This window comes from Bombus fervidus, chromosome 1, assembly GCF_041682495.2.
Source record: "Bombus fervidus isolate BK054 chromosome 1, iyBomFerv1, whole genome shotgun sequence".
In the NCBI taxonomy this organism is placed as follows: domain Eukaryota; kingdom Metazoa; phylum Arthropoda; class Insecta; order Hymenoptera; family Apidae; genus Bombus; species Bombus fervidus.
Window position 1 is genome coordinate 12,355,618 of NC_091517.1, and position 22,269 is coordinate 12,377,886.

Genomic DNA, 22,269 nt, shown 5'->3' on the forward strand with positions numbered 1-22,269 from the left:
ACAAGTGGCAAATGTTGTGAGACAATGAAATTTAGAAATAAAAACTGAATTTTGGAAAATTTTATTTCACAAACAGTCTTGAAATATTTGAATTAAAATCTACAAATACCTGTGTCTTTCAGTCAGATCCTTGATTTCAAAATTTCGAATCGGTTTCGGCGGAAATATTTTTGCAAATGGCTATACAAATATTCTGAAGCTTTCGTTTTAATTCACGAGTGCGCAATTTTTATCGATTTCTTCCCTTTACAACATCGGAATGATTTTAACAAAGAAAACCATAGAAAAAGCTTATTACTTTTATTGGGAACAATTAATATAAATACAAATTCGTTGTTGGTTTATAGCTTTTCAGACGAGTACTTGTAACAAACGAATGCTGAAAATACAATTCTACCTACGATGAAACTTCGTGTATTGTCCTTTTTTCAGGTATAAACATGTACAGCAACAAAACGACTACATGTAGACGATTGAAAAATTTCATAAACAGTGGAACAGATGCAGTAGAATCTGTGTAAACCTTGTTATCATATTCCCTTATTAATTATTCAACAGTTAAAAGCAGTTGTACTTTGGGAAATTTATGAAACGAATGCTTCTACTTTAAAATTATATGTTTACTTTTAATCAATTATCAAACTTGTTCTAATAATATCAAGGAACAGGAGACGCAGATGTTAACGACAACCTTTTTATATTTTTCTCAAAATTAGAAATTTTCTAAACAAACGATAAAACTCGAATCAAAATTAAATCAAATTAGAAAAGGATTGAAATAAATCTTAAAGAAAAATTTAAAAATTTTAAACTGCAAATCATCACTATTCGATAAACTTTCTAACTAAGAAATTTTTTTAACGATCGTTGCGAATAACTATGTAGGTTGTATAATATAAAGCAGATTCGAAGTAACGAAACCAGATATCCACAAAAAGTATAAAAAATGTCTCTGAAAAGTCACTGCAAAATTGACAACGAATCGACTGAATTTTGTAACGTCTATCAGAGGATCAAACTACATATGTGTATGTATATATCAATACTCATTCACACAGCTCCACTTAATAATCCTCCAGCTCTTGCTCCACTCGTTCGATTTCTATTAACGCCAATAATTAATTGGAATCACGGATTTCTCCAGATTTTCGTCGAAACCAATTGAACTGACTCGATCGTACGGACGACTGTTTGTTAAGCGACTGCCGCTAATCATTCGGAAAATATGTCTGTATTTATAGCCGTTGTCGAACGGGCAACAACGAGCCGAGGATCGATGAAACCGAGGCCGAGAATTTAAATGTGAGCTTGATTAACGTCGTCTCGCGGATTGCCGCTGTTCAACCGCTGTCCGATTTTCCAGGAGACGGGAAATTCTCCTGGAATCGTTTCGCCGCTACTGAAAGGGACGCGGCGCGGAATTGAAATTTTAATTAGGTTGTTTTTCAATTTGGTGTTAATTACCACGCTGCGCTCAACCGGAACAGGCTTTAATAAATTACCTGTTGGCTAATGGCAGTAGCGCAATAACGCATAATATCAAATTTACGGTGAAATCGGAAATTACAATTTCTATGTTCCTTCCAGTTTGATCGGGAGTTGCTTTGAGGTCATCGTGCTGCGAATTTCAAATTTGTAATGGGTATATTGATTTTACAGGTGTACGTGTACTTTCTGCGGTTTGATCTCTTGTGCGCTTCCTCTTTTTCTTTTTTCTTTATTATGCATTTATTTTCAAATTTTACTTTTGACATTATTTTCTTCCATTATTATTAATTATTAGTTCTTTTTTTAAATTTAGCAAAATTGTTGCTTCAGTCGTGCAAGCTATACAGTGGTTTGTTCATTTTCTTGACATTATTTCTTCTTCCTTAGTCAACTGTTTTATACAGTTTTATACAATATATAGTGTTAAAAGAAAATATATTTCTTTTATTTGTTTACGAGGAAGTGTGATGTTGATAAAATGGCTATCATAAAGACAGAAGCAATCGTCGCCACGTTTTTATGATGAAAATTATTTAAGTAGCTTTTTTAAATGAAAGTACAGATTCTCTTTCTTCGTATTTTCAGAATGCTTGAACTCTTCTAACGAGAAATAATTTTATTTCTTTTTCAGATTACCGTGACCACGATTGGTTACGGTGATACTGTCCCACAAACGTGGATGGGAAAAATAGTCGCTTCGTGTTTCAGCGTATTCGCCATATCCTTTTTCGCACTTCCAGCCGTAAGTATAATTCTAGCGTTATACATTCTTCCATATATTTTCCATTTTGACTTCTTGCGTAAATTTTGTATTTTAATCGTCGATATTTCTAACGTTAAAAAGAATATTTTGAAAGGAACAATTTCTTATTTTCGAGAACAAGCATTATACGTATTTTCTAATGGTAGTAAAACAAACCACCCTTTATCATTGTTATAACAACTGTACCGATAGTTGGATTGTTGACATTCGCATTAACACGTGGACTGCCGATGACGCAATTGTGGCGTCATGACCTAGTTGCTTCCGAAAGCGGATGACGCTACGTTGGCGTCAGTAGCTAATGATCTTCAAATGCCGTCGAAAACGGATTGACAAGTTTAAAATTATTAAGTTACTTATATAAATAGTTTTAAGACTAATTTCACTCCCAATGGAGGGCCATGCAGTCAACGTGTTAAAAGATAAAACACAAACGAGCTGTTCACAGGCAAAAGTAGCTAACTCCACATTTTGAGAATTTTTAAATTTTACTGCCAAAGCACTCGATCGATGTTTAATTTATATAATTTTATCAATTTCCTCTGTTTCTTGTTGTGGAATTAAGCGATTTGGTAAATACGCGTTTCAGGGAATATTGGGCTCTGGTTTTGCGCTAAAAGTCCAGCAGAAACAACGACAAAAACACTTCAACAGACAGATACCAGCCGCTGCGATGTTAATACAGTGTCTGTGGAGGTGCTACGCTGCCGACAAAGCCATCAACAGCGTGGCCACGTGGAACATCTACATCAAAGATCCAACACCAGCCGGACAACCGTCCACACCTTTAGGAAAGGTAAGATTTCGCGATTTTTTGGCCCGAGTTCAGTGGCAGTAGCTACTGTAGCCGTTGATTGTTGCTGTTTCTAGTTGCTTACGAATCGTCTAATTGGACGCTGACGATTGCGATATTCGTTCTTTGCCGTTCTTTAGGCCGGGATCATTTCAGTCATTCTTGTTTACAATGACGGACCAGATTCAGAATGTCACGATTGGAGACTTGGTTGATGTTTATTTTCGTTGAACAGATTACGGTGGATGTTACTGTAAAATGGTAGATGTATAGTTATAATGTGTCGATGTTTGAAAGTTGTTGAATGTTGTCAGCGTTAGAAATTGTTGTAAGCGAGAGTCGGTAGTGAAAGTTTGACAGTTTGGTAGAAGTTTCGTATTAAATTTGTTTATTGATGAATTTTATGTAAAAGTCTGTGTAGAGAAATGTTTGCATAGAAGGAAATTTTTGTCGAGAAATTAAGAATTAAATTCCATATTTTCGATATGAATCTAAACTTTGTGTAGAAGTTTGTAGATTATTGTACAGAATAACATATCACTCTTTTAAGTATAGTCGTATATTTGATTTTACATATTTATTTCTAATATATGTTTATAGATGAAAGATTGTTCTAGTTATTTCAGTGTGCATTCTTTTGAAACTTATGTTCGTAATTATCATCTAATCACTGCACTGTACTTCTCACACATGTAGATCAAATGAAGATATTTTTAAAACGAATAATTATCAAATAGAAAGAATATAAAAATTTGAAAGTAATTTAACTTGACTTTCTACATCACTGATCCGAGCAAAAATTACAATGATTGAAAATTAAATATGAAACAACAATTAAATATGAAATGTCTGACTATTTTGTGAATGAGAAATGTTACAGAAATTCATAATTTTACAGTAACATATACGCTCATCTGTTGCAATCATAGGAAAAACATCGAGCTAGTTTCCTTTCTTTATGTTCTGAACGTCCCTTTCTCACAATTGAAATCTCGTTTGATTTTCCTGCCGTATGTGAGACGGCATTGCCTCGTTTGATCTCGGTAAACTACACCAAATTTCAAAGAATTCAATTACGAAAGATATTATTCGCTTTTATTTTCGTTACAATGTAACGTCATCAGTCCATGATATTTTTCTTAAAGAAACAATATTACTTGGTAATTTGTTTATGTAAGTACGTTCAACTATTTCAAACTGTTTTCTTATTCTATCTTATATGGAATTGTATTAATTAAATATTACCGAGATTTTTCGAGTTAGTATACAACATAAGACGTTTTTAAAATGACATTAGAAAATTTGCAGACGAATTATCGTTAAAACAATCCAAATATATTTTGTAATTTATGTATAAAGTATTTGTATAATTTTTTGTATAAAACAAATTTCCTATAATTTCTAATATGTTTTTGTAATAATCTATACAACATTTCATGCTGTTATTTTATGAAATACAAGACGAGATTTAATTTTTTTGGCATAAGAATCTTTCCAAATGTTATCCTTCCAAAATTCCTCAAAACTTAATAAACGATACAGCTATTTTGAAAAATTCTATCGTGCATAATTTCATTTATGCGTAACGCAACAGTGAAGATGAATATTACTAACACTTACCAAAATTTCAATCTTAAAAGCAAGAACTAAAAGTAAATAACGAAGCGCGTAAAGTGAGGTAATGATTTTCCGCAGTCTTAATTTTTCAAATGTATATCTGTGATTTTCCGACGTCATTTCAAAAACAACCTGCTTATATCAGAGTTCTCGTTCGAGTTTGATATCGATAATGGATTGTTTGGATTGAAGGTACTTATTGGCATGTTGATTCGTTGATTACCGTTAAAATTGAGAAAATTTGTGACTTCCAATAAAACTGAAGAGATAAAAAATGGGGGGAAAAAAAAGAGAAAGAGAACGAAAATAAACGTTAATTAATACGGAGATACACGAAGTCCCGTGAAATTAGTATCGATCGCAGGACTTCGATTATCCCACAGGGTCATGCAAATAATTTGGCAGTGGATGTATGCAAGCAGAGAATGCGAATTCTGCTCTGTGTTTTTAATGTGCCGTTCAATATATTCGAAATATAATAATAATTGAGTGTTGCTCGTGATTATTCGTGTGTTGATGCAGTTTCAAATTACGCTTGGAAGCTTTTGTATTATTATATTTTCTCAGTTTTCTGTCGTGGCACGAGAAAAATCTCGCTTCTCTATTATTTATCCGAACCCTCCTCTGTTGCGTTCATTATTTCATCGTTGAGGAAACGAATTACATCGATTTCTTTCGTAGGGATCGTTTGCCTCTTAACGAAGCGTTAACTTCCGTTTCGTTTGTTCACGAATTTCCGAAACGCGCTGTAATTTGCCGTGTAATCGAATTAGGGATGCTCTTTTGCCTATAACAAAAGAGAAATTGCGAAAAAGATCCCTTTTACCTGGAAAGAACTTTTTGAATGGTCCATTGATTAATATACATATTTAGTTTCGTGGATTAATAACAGAAATTTATTTTATTCACTGATAAACGTTATATGAATATGTTAAAGAATTTCAATTAAATTGGAAGAATTTTATTTGCAGTTATTTAAATATAATCGAAAATAGTTTGACGTTCATTTGTCTGAGAAAGATTAGTATTTCTTTTTTTTTCTTTTTCGGAATTTAAAAGTTTTTTCTTTCTTAAGAGTCAAACAAATGCTCCATATTTTTCAGATTATTTAAGTACATACAAGCGTAAAAATTCAAATTACAAGGAAAGTTAATAAAAATTTTATTGTATTTTTGAATAGAATACGATAAATTTACATTTTTATCTATTATATCATAAACAAACATCTCTCGTTCGATTACATTAGAAGGGCGATTATTATTTTTGGCATCGATCATGTGTAATTTAATTTTAAGCGAATGCTTAATTGTATTTGTTTATGTATTTTTTCTTTGTAATGAATCATGCAACATTTTATCAAAAGGAAGCTCAAGAGAACTTGAGTCATCAACTGAATAAAGGCTTTTCATTTTTCGATAATATTTAACATTTTTTCATAAACCTTGCTTTCAAAACTCTGATTAATCAAGTGTTATGCAAATCGCTTCTCGCATTTAGGTACTGTTTAAAAATGAAAAGAATTTTTAATTTAATTTTTTTTTTTTTTGTGTGTCAAATAACCGATACGACTTAATTTAAGTTTGTATCATATTCGGGTACGTATCAGTTCAAGAAATATATTATATTTAAAAAATTTGTTCCTAACCATGCTGTTTTTAATGCAACTTTTTTAAACGTAATATCCTTGGCAGTAATTTAATTATTTCGCTTGGAAAATTGTATTTGTTAATATTTTGTGGCTGATGCAAATTATTATTTTTCCTTTTTGTTTCTTCTTGCTCAGCTGCCATCGAACACAGTGTCTATAGACAATAGAAATATAAAGAATGATAAATTAATTCTACAGAGAATAACGAGTATACAAGGGGAGAACATTATTTTCAAATGTAATATATTAATAAACATAAATGAAGTCTATATAAATAAATAAATGAATCGTGCTAAACAAAGGTTTATGAATTATAAATTAATATGAGCAATTTTGTGAATATTTCAAGCAAAGCTCTACAGTTTGAAATATACGAAATTTTCAAATAAATTCGGCACACAGAAATTTCACGGAAAAAAAAAAGAAATTCTACGCCGGAAACATCAATATCTGTCGCATCTGCTGCCAAAAATTCGCGCGTATTACAATATATCCCATTATGTTCGCTCTTTCTGTTCCGTCCTTTCTTCTCTCATACACTCACCTGTCGCGTTTCTATTAATTCCATTAAAATTTATATCATGTACATACAAAAAACATCTCTCCTTTCTCTGATACGATATATATAAAATGTACCTAATATATTTCAGTTGATTTGTGTAAAGAAGATGGTATGTAAAGGCTATTTAGATTTATTTCAATTTTTACTCTTTTGCATGTTTATTTATTTATCAATTTATTATTCACTTTTCCTTGTCACGTAACGGGAACCTATCGCGTTTTTGGAATCACTGGCCACACGCGAGTCTGTTGAATGTTTCAAGTGTTAAAATTTAAGTGATATATTTTAGTCGATAATCACTTTCAGCTTCCAATGACACCACACACACATATATACGCACACAAACATTCAAACAAACAAACACAGAATTTGAGATCGATATCGACTACTTTTTTTCTCAATTTTCGCGACATATTTGTCCAGATATGATTTTGTTGTGTTAAATAACTCGATCGTCGAGGATATAATAAATCGACAAAATTTACTCTATACGCTTTTTAGCAATTTAAGCTTTGAAGCAATTTGCATTATTAATGAAATATGTTGCTGTAAAATGATTGCAAGTGATTAAAACACGTGACTGTTGTAAAATACATGTTCGTAGAATAGACACGCTGGTGATTTTGTTTAAAAATAGTATTTACGAAAGCAAGACGCGATTATTGGCAATTCTATACGTAGTATAATACACCCTGTATAACGCGGGGAGGGGCGGGATATTCGCGATAATTCGCGGAAAGGCTCGTTTATTCGACGTATAATACTTTTGCTCTCTTTTCTATGTATGTATCTATATTGTTGTGTTTTTATTCTATATTGCACTTATATTAAGCTTTGTTTTACCACTTGGATCGTGAAAAATAATAATGATTTGCGCTATGCAATGTGTTTCTACCGCGTCACACGTTATTGTGCATGAATTCTAATTGAGTGTATGCGGTGTCTTTGTGCAAAATATATGTGCGACGCTTACGTACAGGGTGTTGAGAAAGTCGAGGATATTTCATAAGAGCTGTCTGATCGTTTGTATATCGTGTCTTGACATTTTTTGATTGTGATTTGTTAGAAATAAAAGTGGGTAGAGAAATTTCTTTGAACGCGTACAATTGTATTATTTCTGTCTTTCACATTTACGCGCTTCATGTGAGTAATCTATTGGCAATTTGTATCGCTTCGATGCTTAAGTGGAGAGTACTTAATCTTGTTCGATGAAGTTAAAATTGCAGTATCGCTTGATAGCTACTTATAAGCTTGTATATGAATTATTTATTTCGTTTCATTGGTTTCGATCAATTTTCAGTTCCTTTTCTCAGTTTCCTGAGTATTTTATAATTCTTTTAGATGTATGTTACGTTGGGCTTTGATAAACGTAAACAATTCTAGGACGTTGTAATCTATGCTCTTAAGAGAAACCTGCGTACGTAACAATTTTATTGTTTTAATGAATTTCAAACGTTGAAAGGGAAAATGTGTTTCGATGTTAAAAATCGATATAATATCACCATCTTTAGATATTGCATAATCATTACACGGATTGAAATATAAAAAAAAGTTTGAGTTTAACAGTTACAGATGAAAAATTCGTAAGTTTCAGGTAATGTTACACTACATGTTAATCTTAACAAGTATTCTTGATATTATTGACATCCTGTACGCACAATATAAACCGACACAACAGTGGTGGTAACAACTCTGCTTTAAACATAAATACCTTAAAAAAGAACATTTTTCACATTCCGATAACTCAGTTCTATAACTCTACATGATATTAAAATACCTATTACAAAATAAAAATATTCCGATTTTATTCATGTTACAATATAATTTAATAGTTTAATAGTGGATAGTAAATAGTTAATTACATTATTAGTACCTATATATAAAATATTACAAGCGCACTGCAATTGAATTATTCGTGTTACTAAATATGTATACTTGCTATAATCTTTATTAAAACCTATAATTACAGAATATAAGAGCCATGCGAGCAGTGGATACCTAAACACATTTCTAGGTGACTTTTGGACTCGTATTACATTATTATTACTCACTATCATTGTTACTAATATCTAATTACATTACATAACATTATTACTAATATTATAAACTAATATCTATTAACAACTATTTTTATTACGTTATCACTATTTCCTATGGAGAACAGATAAAAAATACAAGAAAAGGATTTCATTTACGTATCCTTCCCTTTAAAAGAAGTTTGTATTCTATAGAAAATATACGTAAGTAAAAACTTCCCTATTTCTTTTCTCATTAATTTGTAATTTATTGATCAAAATTTATATGTAGTTGGAAATTTAAAAAAAGACTTGAACGTGTAGTGGTGTTTGTAAAACGACGCACAATCGTAATATCGTTTCGAGGCATTTGAAGCAGAGTCGTTTCACCTATTCGGTGCACAGTGTATGTCTCGCCATTTTATTTTCGCGTCAGCTTGCAAAGCAAAGAAACGAACGCGTTCGCGGGGAACGAGAATTTACGCTCGTCGGCTGTCACGGTCGTCGCTCGAATATTTCCGTTGTCGTTTTCCTTTCTGTCTCGTGCGATTGTTTCCTGAATCTTGATAGAACTTTCATTGTCCATGCTAAACATTTACAGCTTTCACGCTGGCAAATAGGATTGAATACTAAAATGCACTGAGACACGACGGTACTTTCTCACCTTTTTCATCTGACGTCTTTTCCCAATGAATTTCCTTTTCCTGGTTTCTTCGGACTTCTTTCATTTGCTCACTTTTCTTTCGTCTTTCTATCACTTTACTTTCACGTATGTTTGATTCGTTGATTTGATTGTGTTATAACACATCGGTTTATGCGAACTGAACTGTCGAGTGCAGTGTTTCGATTAGTTTTTAATTAGATTAGAATAAGTTTGTGAGAAATTTTTGTTAGGTTCTTCCATAATAAATATCGTTTATCGGGACTGACAATATCGATAAGTATAATGTAATTAAAATTGTTCAATTGTTCAAGAATCATCCGAATCGATACATCCAAAAGATACTAAATTTTTGGTTAGTAGGTGGTATCGAACCTCTTTGTTATCGAACTATTCGAAAATCAAATTATCGTCAAGAGCTTCGTAAACTCACGATCGATTCATCCTGAATGCTAAAACTTTCTTCGTAAAGATTTCGCGAGTTGACAAGTTATGTCGATTACGGAAGTTTTATGAATTTTTATCCCGTGATATTCTTTCAAAACCCTCCATAAGTACTTAACGCGTAGAACCTAAGGAAAAATGACGTTAATGCGTAGTTATATTGCCAGCTCCGAGAGCAGATTTGAAAACCGATGCTGACCTACTTTCGTTCCTGTACGGAAAAAATTCGATAAGTCTGAAAAGGAGAGGAACGGTTTCATCGTCCGTGGCTCTTGTTTTTTCTTCCCGGTACGGTAAACAATTCTTTTTCCAACTTTTTCTTCCCTTGTGAAAACGTACAACGATTACAGTTCCATATGATGCGACGAATGTTGCGAAAAAGAATTTCAAACGAGTCTCTCAGCCTCTTGTTAATTAATTTCTAAAAGTTAAAAAGTTACCCTATTTTCCTTACTCCTTTCTTGTTTTCATTTTAATGCAGATGCAATTAGATTGCTGTTAGATTAGTTTTTTTTTATTTGGATAGATCGTTTCCCGATTTATTTTTAAAGTTTTATTATTTTTAATTGACCTTCCTTCATCCGAGGAAATAGTTTAATGAGATTGATATTTGTACCTCCGCAGTATTTTTTCGTAATTTATTCTATAAAGTTAATAAATGTTTGGTATCTAACTCGTAAATGGCACACACAAATATATTCATATTATTATTATTATTATATATACATATAATATCTTTTCATTTTTATTCAAATTGACGAATGTAATGTCAATAATTTTCCATTATTTCCTCCTAATACCATTGTATCCACATAAATAATTTCATGACTGATTTACGAAATATTTTATTCGACTTATAAAGAAGATTGACAACAAGCTGATACTGCGTGGATTTCAAATGGAGATCAGGTCCTTTTAGAATAGTATTTCCACATTTTGTCAACCTATCAATCTCATCAGAAGATCTGTACGCTATCAATATTTCGTCATTAAACTTGCGCTAATAATCAGAGTCGAATCTCGAAGCAGGATAGTACATGTGATTAAACTGATGAAAATTGAAATTGCGAGTGAACTGCCACATTCGAATCAATGTACATATGCTCGGTTTCCTCTGCCACTATTACTAGATGAGATATAAAGCGGATCATGCATTTGGTCGAACTATAAAGAAGATTCACACGTCTTCTGTGATCTCTATACACGTAGTGATTGATTTATTATTTCAATCTATGTTAACACGTTACAAAGTCATTCGTCACGATCTCTTTTTGCTGAAAAAACATCCTCCATAGTAAATGTGTCTCTTTCAAAGTTATTAACAAAGTCTGCATCTTATTCCAATCATTTGTGTATCTAACCATTATATTATCATACCTATAGAGTGTTTGCTCTTAAGAGAGATTAATTGTAGTAAATACAAGAAATTTCCCTTTTGTCGGAGTCATAAAATTTACGTAGGTGAAAGAAGTAATGCATCCGGAATAGCTCCAATATAGTAACACATTCCGTACATGGCTCACAGATGACCTATATCGAACCTTCCGCTCATCAATCTTTAGGTCATTTAATATTCTGACAATAAAGACAAGCAAAATCATAAAGTCATTTCATTCGTAACATCTGTTTGATGATGAACTACGTAAAATTGATGCAACACGGAATATGTTAACGATCTGTTCCGAATGTATGATGAAAACCCAGGTGCAGATTTCTGTCAATACCTATGGATGCTATCTATATAGATACTATCCGTCCATTATTAACGAAAATCCTGAATAATATCGCGGCAGCCGAACGAGCTTAAATTTTCAGTGCACAGATATACCGCCGTTGGCGAATTAGGGAGCTTTTCAGATGGATCCGTGTTCGGGGCCGAGCTGTGGCGCTCGCTAGTAGGGATAGTGCATGTTGTGTTCGACGTGTGTTGTAATGGGAGGGCACCGGGGGTTCAGTCTCTGATGATCCAGGTGGCAAAGAAGGCGAGCGTACTGAAGAGGCGAAAATCGAGGAACCGGATGGACGTTCAACAACAGCAACAGTTACCGCCGGTTACGATATCCGGTGGTGTGTCCAGTGGCGGTGCTACTGGCGACACCGGGGGTCAGAATGACAACCAACGGATGGAGAACGAGGGCGACGTAATCTTCTACATGGAGGAACCGAAGGCTGGTACACCTAATCGTGCTAGACGCGACAATCGGTGAGTCGAGGCATCGATTGTTCTTTTTTGTTAATTTACTAAAGCTGACGAATGTTGCTGGTAGAAGCGGAAAATTAACGTGTTAAGCGCCGTGTTGGTCATCGATAACCGATAGTATACTTTAGTAGTTGGTTGGTAATCATTTTAGTTGAAATTCTTTTCCGGTAATATTTGCATAGTGCACGATAAGTTTATTTTAAAATAAAAAATCTGTTCATAAATGTTAATCCAAACCAGTAAATCTTGATAACAAGATAGAAAATCGACGATCATGACATTTATAACCCAATATGTTATAATTTTAGATCTTTCATCTTATTAAATCGATGCTAATCTTTGATTAATTCCTTTTATAGGAACAGTTGATTGTACACGTGAAAAATATGCAATTTTTGCAATTGATTTTAAAATCAACGAGAAACCTCATCTTAAATCAATAAATACGATTTGACTCGTTAAAGTTAAAAATAAATTTTCACTTCCTTTAAATTCATTACACTGCAACTGTGTATATTTGAATAATTCGAATAAAATAATCCGAATAATGAATTGACCCCTGAAAATAGGAATTAGTGCACTGCTTCATTAACAATTTCACATTCCAATAATATGAATTACCGTTCGAACAAACAGATGTGAGTTCCATCCAATTCATTTACATAGAAACTTTAATTTTCAGTTTGCATCTTTCTATTAGAATTTCTATCGATTTAATGATATTAGATTGATGAGCAATTTTAGGTTTCATTAAAATGCATTATTCGACGAAGATTTAAAGAAATGTACGAACTACTTATTAGATTACTTATTGCTGCTTAGTGATCTGACTATATTAATTAATTATTTTTTCTTTATTCTTTATACTTTTTTATTTTTATACATTATTCGACTTTGAGTGCATCTTTATTACCTAGCTAATAATATTTTACTTAGACTAACTTTTCGCATCATGGTTCTAAGTAAATATATATACAAGTACATATTAAGCAGACTAAAATAGGACAATATGTCATAATATAAAAGAAATTTGTAGGTTTGCACCAGTCAATATTTGGTAAATAATCTTCGGGTTATCGCGGTTATTAAAATTTCAGTTTGAGTAATACATTTTTTAATGAGGTTATTTTCATTTTTTCATAGTGAAATACTTTTACTGGCCACTTTTAATTTCGGATTAAATAATTTGGAATGTCGTACACAGACTCCAATCGATCTACAGATTAGACACAAATAGCTTTTGTACTATACGAGGAAATTAAACAAAAATCACATTTTATTTAACGTTTTATGACACAGACCATCGATGCGGATGATTCAAAACTTCGAGCCACGGTTCTATAACTTTCAATATTATTCAGTTCTCAAATAAACTTGCAAATTGAGTTCTATAGTCTGCGCTTGGAAATGAGGTCTCGCGAACTTATTGAATTTTTAAATAAGCCTCTGGAATATCCAATTTTGAAATGACCAATGAATCGACAAGATACAAGCTACAGATAATGAATTTTTCTTTTATAGCTCTATCATTTTAACGAGTCGGGCAAAAATTGCCTAATGTAAATGCGACTTTAATAAAAATATTTGTTCCTACCATCAAGAACGTTTGATTATACAATCGTCTTTATTTTAATATTCTAGTTATCTTTGTAAAATTAATCGAGCGACTTTGCTTCGAAACGATACGTCGAGACATTATTCTTATTTAATTGAGTGTCAGATTATGGTGGATTTCCTTTGCTAACTATGGTATTGCATTGTAACGAGGAATAATGATATTATCCCCTTACTATGTTCATACGAAATCTCGTAATATTTTGTTTCTGCGGAACGAAACATAAAACGTTGAAATGAAAAATGAAAAATGTGAAAATGAAAAGAATAATCTAAACAGTAATCTAGTTACTTAATTCTGAAATTCGCTCCAGAGAGAAGCTTAGAAGCCGACTGATATAACAATTCCTACGATTTAATATTTAAAAATTTATACATGCATTTGAAATATATTTGAATCGAAATCTTCTAAATAAATTCTCCTTATAAACCCTCCGCTACTTTCTCTAACAATAGTCTTCTAGCTGCACGTACATTCCTTTTTTTTTTTTTTTTTTCTTATATTGATCCGCCGACTTTAGACAATAGATAACTAGTGCGAAAAGATCTCATTTGCTGGAGCATCAAACGCCGGTAAAATAGAGCATGTGAAGTGTGCGTAAGGGTCGGGAACGGAGAAAATCTTTGGAAATTTCGCGGGGAAGTAATGGCTGGTTCGGGAAAGTTGGCGTGACAGGAAACGTCAACCGGCTGAAGGGCACTTTCTCTGGAGCGGTTTGAACGTCGAACGAACTAGTTCTTGAGTTTGGTAGTGTGAGTAGCGTATTTCCGGTTGGCAGGGGAAGCCTCTTCACCTCGCAGACGAGCTCCGTCACGGAGGCTACCAGCGATGAAATTGACATTGATATCGAGGAACCGCAAAGAGTCACCACGTAAGTACGATTTTCTTTCTGTCATCTTGCTGGATTTTTGTATGAAGATACGAGGAAAAGTATTTTAACCGAGGAATGGAGGCAAACTACAACAACGTTGTGATTTTGTGTTATGGAAATGTCTTTTCTAAGTTACCTTCCTTTGATTGAATCGATTGGTTAAATCGGATTTGAAGAGTTGATTGAATAAATCGAGATATAGGTAACTCTTTTGATTTGTATATATATAGCGTTGTTGTAACGTCTACGAAGTACTTTTTGAATAATGAAAGAAATTTGTAAGTACATATATGCTAATGTACGAAACAGTAATTTGATATTGAACAAATTTATGCCTGTATTTAAACGAGACAATAAATAATTGTTGACATAATTCAGAGTTTATCAGATGGTATCTAGTATTACAAAAATCTATGAATAATTTGTAGAATGAATAAAAAGGTCTTTTCGTTAACTGTCGCTCGATTCTGATATCATTTAGAGTCGACAAAGTATGTAGCACATATGTACAAAAAGGAAACAAAATTTGAATTTTAATAATACGTGCTTAGAACACGCGTGGAATAAAACGAACATTCCTTAACAAATTTTCATCCAAATGATTAAAATTAATTATTAGACGATCCAGATACTTAAATACAAAAAGCACGTGTCATCACGTCGAAGTGAAATCGTCAAGAGACTTTTCCCACTCTAAAAGTATCTAATAGAAATTTTATTAATCTCCAAAATATTCACAATTACAAAAAAAAAAAAAAAAGAAAAAAACAGTAATATTTTTGTCGACGTTTAAATGGAACTGCCTTGAAAAAACTGGCAACGATAGTATCGTTCGACTATTTTTCGTTTGCACGTCGGGTCTGATAACAGCAAGCAAAATCAAGGCATATGCGAGAATAGAGGAAGCCTACATCTTCATGCAAATTACTTTCATTTTGCATGCGGAATCGATATTAACCGGAGAATTTCGTCCAGCACGTATGGTTTCTGTAATACATGCTGGAAACAGCTCGAAACGGCACTGTACAGTGTGCATCCGATTCAACGATTCGGATCTCGTTAATGTTAAACGTGCCGCGATTCATGGTCTTTCTGCTGTTCGATCGATCTCGAGAACCGCTGCAAAGCAAGTAGGTAAAGCGTGCGGCGAAGAGAAATTTAAATGTGCTCGAGAATCACCGTCGAATGCAAGCAGCAATTATTGAGTGTAACAACGACTCGTTTTGTGGGGATAAAGAGAGCTTGTACCGTACACGTATTTCTTTCTAATATGTCAATCTAGAACTTTGTATTAGGTTGTCGCAAAAGTTTCTTTCGCTTTGTAAGGAAATACCAGATGCACAACACTTTTTGGTTTATTATTTTATCGAATTAGGTATAATCCATTTAATTTTATTGGAATGAAAGGAAACAAAAAGTGTGTGCATCTATTATTCCCTTACAAAACGAAAGAAACTTTTGCGACAACCTAATATTAATGAGCTACTTATTTAAAACAAATTTTTAAAAAATATCCTTTTAAAGATTCTTGCACCGATTCATTAAGGATAATTGTGCTAATGAAATATATCATCTTATTTTTTAACGTTGTGATCACGAAAGGAATATCAAAGACTTGCTTAATATCTTGTTTGTCACTATTTCTATAGTCTGTCGTTCATTATAAATCATACAAATTCTTTTCGTGCCTCCGATTCAGATATTGAGCTTTCATGAACTGTCTTTTGTTCTAATTTCTAATATTTTTCGCGCCTCTTGACATTTTCCTCAAACAGCTACTACCAACAATTATCCTCCCCTGGCCTCGTCCAGGAAGAATTTTTTCAAAATTTTCCTCAAAGTGTTATTATCGAAAATTATCGCCGTGAATAAATCAACAGTAAAGTTGGTAATATGTTAGGAAAGCAAATTCCGAGCACGTGGCATTGACATTTCGAGGAAGTCTCCGTTCTCGAAAGCGGAATGGAGCGTTACCTTGCGGCGGCTCTCGTGAAAAGCTCCTCTTCTCTACTCGTCTGTTTCTTTCTCTTTTTCCCTCGCCCACTTCAAAAAGCACGGAACGTAAGTGCTTTTTTCACCGGTGCATTACTTCGCTTCATGGACGGCCTACATTCTTTGCAAGCCTGGCACTCGAACCTCCGACACAAAGACAAGTCGCGTTCGGAATTTTTCTTTTTCTCCCGTTCTTCTCGCTGCCCCGCGACGCACATCCCTAACGTTTGATTCGCGAGTCGCATCTCAATCTCTCTCTCTCCCTCTCTCTCTCTCTCTCTCTCTCTCTCTCTCTCTCTGTTTCTTTTTTTCTCTATTTCATTTTTTGCTTTTCTAGTGTTTCGGAGCTCGAGTTTCCCGCGTTTCATCGCTGAAACGTGAAATCGTTTGTGAAAATAAGCGGTCGACGGCTGGCCAACCGTTTTGTCGAGCCACTCCAATTTTTTCTGTGAATTAGGAATTTTCGACTCGTGAATTGAGAATAGATAAGTCGAATGGTGAAATTTTGCCGGTGAGCAAACAAACATCTTCCGCTATATTTGGATAAAGTGCTGAAAAATGCTCTCCATTTATGCAGGTTGTTTAGAGGAAGGGTGTTTAGTATTTGAATTAAATAACCAGATCTTGTGTATTATTTTCATCTGGTAATGTTACTGTAATTTTTCTGTAATTTGTCTATAAAATCAAATCTATAAAATCTATATAATCTTTGCAATGCAGACTTTGGTAAATGAAAAGTTGCGAGTAATGCGAATCTTTACTGTATAGTATCACGATAAGAAAGCTGGTCAATCTTTGGAACAATTTCAAACTCATTTGAATAATTTCTCATTACTACGTTTAATACCGAAAACAAAACAAAGAATTTATTGTATTAATGTTTCATTTTCTAGGAAAACATGCACACGTTCAAAAAAGGATAAAAATTGTAATTATTCAATTTTGCAGTTGCCCGAACAGTTCAACATTTCGTTAAATATTATCTTGTTCTATTATAAATTTAAAATAATTCAAGATTTAAAAATAACACATCATAATGTATTTCAGTCAATAGCTAACTAAACTAAATTTCTGTGTCCACATAATTTGTAGAAATAAATTAATTGACTCGAGTAATTTAGCGTTATAAGAATAAGAAGCAATAAGAGCGCAAATTACTCATAAAATTCCGTGACACAGAACAAGGAAGAACCAGCAAACATCACATCGTTTCGCATAAACTCGCATCATCAATTGCGACACTAATAAACGTCGAAAGTGTGCCACTGACGAGATTGTTGGAATAACACGAGTCTTTTCTTAGTGGAATACATATGCATGTGAAATCCTCCCTGTTCCATTTATGTACGTCTCTCAATGAGAATACGTCTTTACTCGCGGTAAGACAGCATTGAATAGTAAACAACCGAAGGACAGCCACTTTTCTCGAGAATGTCCTTGTGAGATAGATAGCACGCGTATCATTTAAAACAGTCAGTAGAATCGTGAGCTGACAACGGAAAATATTTTCGATAAGCAAAGTTATACGAGTGTTGACGATCTATAGTCAGTGTTGGATAATAAAATAAATTCTCTACTTGTGCCAAGTTTCTCTTCTTTTTATCACTTTCAATCAAATTCTTTTGGACGGTTTTTATATTTTCCATCCTATTTTTTCCCTTTTTGAATCGAATCTAGCTCGATTTTCTTAGACTTTCAGTTTTTGTAAATAATAATTCGAACAGAGGGACAAATTTTATTTCAATACGAAATAGTAAACGACTCATAAAGTAAACATAAACTAATGTATAAGACAGATTCGTATAAACGGAAGCGAAGGAATATTAACTGTGATGCGAACGGTGAATCATTATGTAATGACGTATATGTATATTGGAAAATTTGTTTGTTATCAATGTGAGTAAATTGACCGAAAATAGAATCATTATAATTTTCAGGCTAACGGAAGCACATCGAAACGCCATAAGAGCGATCAGGAAGATTAAGTACTTCGTGGCCAGGAGGAAGTTCCAGCAAGCACGGAAACCGTACGACGTGCGCGATGTGATCGAACAGTATAGTCAAGGTCACTTGAACATGATGGTTCGGATTAAGGTAAGTTTTTGTGGCTACTTTTTTCGTATTATTATGACACGATTGTATACGAGTTAGTTGCTGATAGACAGAAATAGTTTGAAATATAGAAATTAATAATTACTACGATACACAATGATAGTACAGGGATAAGCAAATAAAATAAACTTTAGATATATGTAAATCTATTAACTTCCAAATTACATATACCTTTAGTTGCAACTATGTTCTATAATTAACTTAAAAAGTTACCACTGCAGCAACATTGTTAACAAATTACGGTTTTTAGGTGAAACAATTGCCTTTGGACAAATTGTCCACATTGTAGTTTCAAATCATATTGTTCTACTTGAACTATAGTTCTGGAACATTATCAGAGAACTCAATTCGCAAGTTGCACATTTGTCATGCTAACTTCCTTCCTTGAATTTATGAAACGTCAAGTTACCGTTGCGAGATCCAAAAACTGTAGACTAGAAAACAGGAAAGTAAAAAATCATGTAACTTCCTAGCTGAAATTTTCGCGAAACAGTCTTCCTTATGGCATTCTGAACAAGAAATAGTGCCTTAGACTTTCATCTTTTCGTTTTACGAATCCTATTGCGAAGAAGAGAAAGATTTCAAGAAGGAATTTTGATTAAGGGGAAAGCTGAATCCTTTAAGAGACTCACGGAGCTCGCAAGTTCTATCGCTAATGCGAATATTAATGTTTACCTGTGTACACACGCAGGTCAAATATTTGAGCAAAGCAGGAAAGATATAAAAGATGGACGAAAATATCTTTCATGTTCAAATGTAAATCTTCGTAGGTAATTTTCGAAAAAATTGCTAAGAGGCCGAAGGAAACTTTTATATTTGCGAACAGCAGGAAAGTTCCGTCATTACACAAACGAATAAAGGCACAAGAGTTATGAATAGAAAAAGAGAAACAAAAAGATCACATAATATCACGCATCAATATTTTTTATTCGAAAAGCCTTTTTTCCTAACATATTAGTTTCCAATTAAATTATTTATATTTTAGATATAAATTTCTCCCGCTCTTTTGTGGCCTTAAAGCGTCAATCTTAATATTTAAGAAATCACATAAGAATAACTTGTCAAATCAAACGACAAAATCTTATTAAAAAAAACAAAATAGCAGAAACAACGGCATTCGAAAATCAACACATCAAAAGTTGTATCATTTTAGATTTTTAACTGAAGGAAAACACTGATGAAGATGGGAATATAATTTCTTTCTTCGTTGATCGTACATCAATTTCACAGATAATCAAATTTATATTCGTTACTTATCAAAAAGACAAATATTTCGAAAATTCAAACATATTACATTTCTCTACTAAACTAATTAAAGCAAAAAAAAGAAAGAGATTGAAAAAGTAACAAAAAAGGACACGTTAATAATATCGGATCGTATCGACGCTTATTGAAAATTCTCTTTATCGCCATCTGCGCGAATACTCGTCGATTCTCCGTTAAATGCAAAAATAAAAAAAGAAAAAAAATAGCGGAAAAGGGAAAATAGCAAGGAGAATAAAAAAAGAGAAATCGGTCATCGAGGCGAGTAACGTTTAGCATTTCGCGATAGAACGTGCTGCGAGCTGCGGCTCAGAGACAATAGCAGCTGTTACGTCGCGTATCATTTCTCAACGGAGAAATGCAGATTTCGCGTTGTCGACAATTATTACGTCTCTGCCAATCGCTGCGAGTGAATAAAGCCAATGTCAGACCACGGGATAACAGAGTTGTCAATAGAAGGAACGACAGGTCTAGGTTAGGTGATCGGCTGTCGACATAATAGCCTAACCAATTGGAATTGTATCAAGCATACTCGTGTGCTTGAACTTTGCCATGTTTTAAGGGATAACCCTTCATTAATAGAAAGTGAAAACCGTTTCTCTTTAATATGACTTTATTTCGTTATGCTTGCGAATATTTTCTTCGATTATTGGGTCAATATAACGTTGATATATTATATCGATATATTGATATATTATGAGAAGATAGTTGCCATTAGGATGCTATAAAATTAATCGAACTGTTGTACGAATTATGGTTAAGACTTGGATGCGTTCTAAGTTTCTTGAAATATTGTATGGCAAGTATCTTCTAAAATTCCGCTTTAAAGGATTCGGCAAATCCTCTTAATAAAAAAAATGATATTGCATCAAGTTCTATTTGATTAAATTATTTATATAGTATTTTATTAATTAATAATATGATATTAATTTATTAAATTTACTTGAGGTATCGATTATCATTCAATCCATTCCAAACATAATACACTTCTATTATCATTTATTCTGCTCTTTACAAGTTTTGCGACAGTAAGGACTTCAATATTTTAGACTATTCTAGAGGCTTGCATGAAATATTCAGGGGATTTAATTGCCAGGAAATTTCGAGAAGCTTCTCGGAAAGGATTTGTGAAGCTACTCTACGGAACTTCACTATAAATAAAAAATTGTTTATCAACAATATATTAGCGACTTCGAAGTGCGTAAAAAATTTGTACTCTATTTAGACACATATGGAGCAACGATTAAGATTATTCATTTATTTACTAAACGTAACTTGTATATTAAATATATCGCAATCTTTTCGAAAGCGACGCAAAATTAAAGATACATCTAATATATGGTCTATTTTCACTTCTATTCATTCAATTAAAAAAATTCTTTTATTTTACATTTTTTTAATGGAAACGATCGATATTACAGGGCCAACGTAAAATGGTTTTCACTGTCATTAATTAGGCGGTCATTTATTTTTATCTATTCATTATTTATTTCAATTTTTAATTCTTACTAATGAATAAAAAATTGTATTGGCTGTATGCGAATAAAGAATAAATCAGCTGTACTGCGCCACTGATATTATGATTATGATCAGCGATAGAAAAGGATATTTCTATAACTCAATAGTGTGTCCCAAATCATTACGCAATGAAGATAGACTTATAGCCGAAAACGTATCCAACGTATCCTGCGACGGAAACGCGAGTTAAAGCCTATCTTGAGAAACGCAATTTCAAAGCGCACGCCTAGGTCGCTACGGTACAATCATTTGGACATCTGTCTAATAATGGCAAAACAATCGCTGAACGCAAGTAAATGAAATTAATGAACTAATTCTTTACAATAATGATAGTTAATAATGAACAAATTGGAGAAATTTTGCAAAAGATTTCATCCCAATAGCTCAATCCAATACTGAGTAATCGATGAACATACGTAAAAAATGGATTTTTGCAAAAGAAAAACTGGTTGACAAAAAATTAACGCAAAAATGTTTTAATTGAACCAACCGGGAGATATGCCCTATAAGATACAAAAAGAATGATTGCGATTGGTCAAACCGTTTTGCAGAGATAGACGAATATATATAAAAGAACAAATATATGTGGAATTGAGATACCTTCCTTCTGTTCCGAAATCGGTATAAATTGGTATAAATCGGTATGAAAAATGATGGATACATTATTCGATAAATGTGGATTGTCTCTAAGTATTCTAATAAAATAC

At 33.0% G+C, this 22,269-nt stretch overlaps 1 protein-coding gene across 3 annotated transcripts in view; it reads left to right on the plus strand.

Annotated features, from left to right (window-relative positions):
* The window catches only part of LOC139986479 (potassium voltage-gated channel subfamily KQT member 1-like), a 79,654-nt gene that overhangs the window by 45,074 nt on the left and 12,311 nt on the right, over positions 1 to 22,269 (plus strand). The window contains exons 7-12 of one of the 3 annotated variants that reach the window (XM_072001867.1): positions 2,120 to 2,230; positions 2,841 to 3,047; positions 6,960 to 6,980; positions 11,962 to 12,194; positions 14,585 to 14,677; positions 18,607 to 18,763. In XM_072001867.1, the coding sequence (XP_071857968.1) occupies positions 2,120 to 2,230; positions 2,841 to 3,047; positions 6,960 to 6,980; positions 11,962 to 12,194; positions 14,585 to 14,677; positions 18,607 to 18,763 (822 nt within the window). Of the gene's footprint in view, positions 1 to 2,119; positions 2,231 to 2,840; positions 3,048 to 6,959; positions 6,981 to 11,946; positions 12,195 to 14,584; positions 14,678 to 18,606; positions 18,764 to 22,269 lie in introns of all 3 variants that reach the window. The other 2 variants (XM_072001875.1, XM_072001884.1) reach the window with 2 other exon arrangements.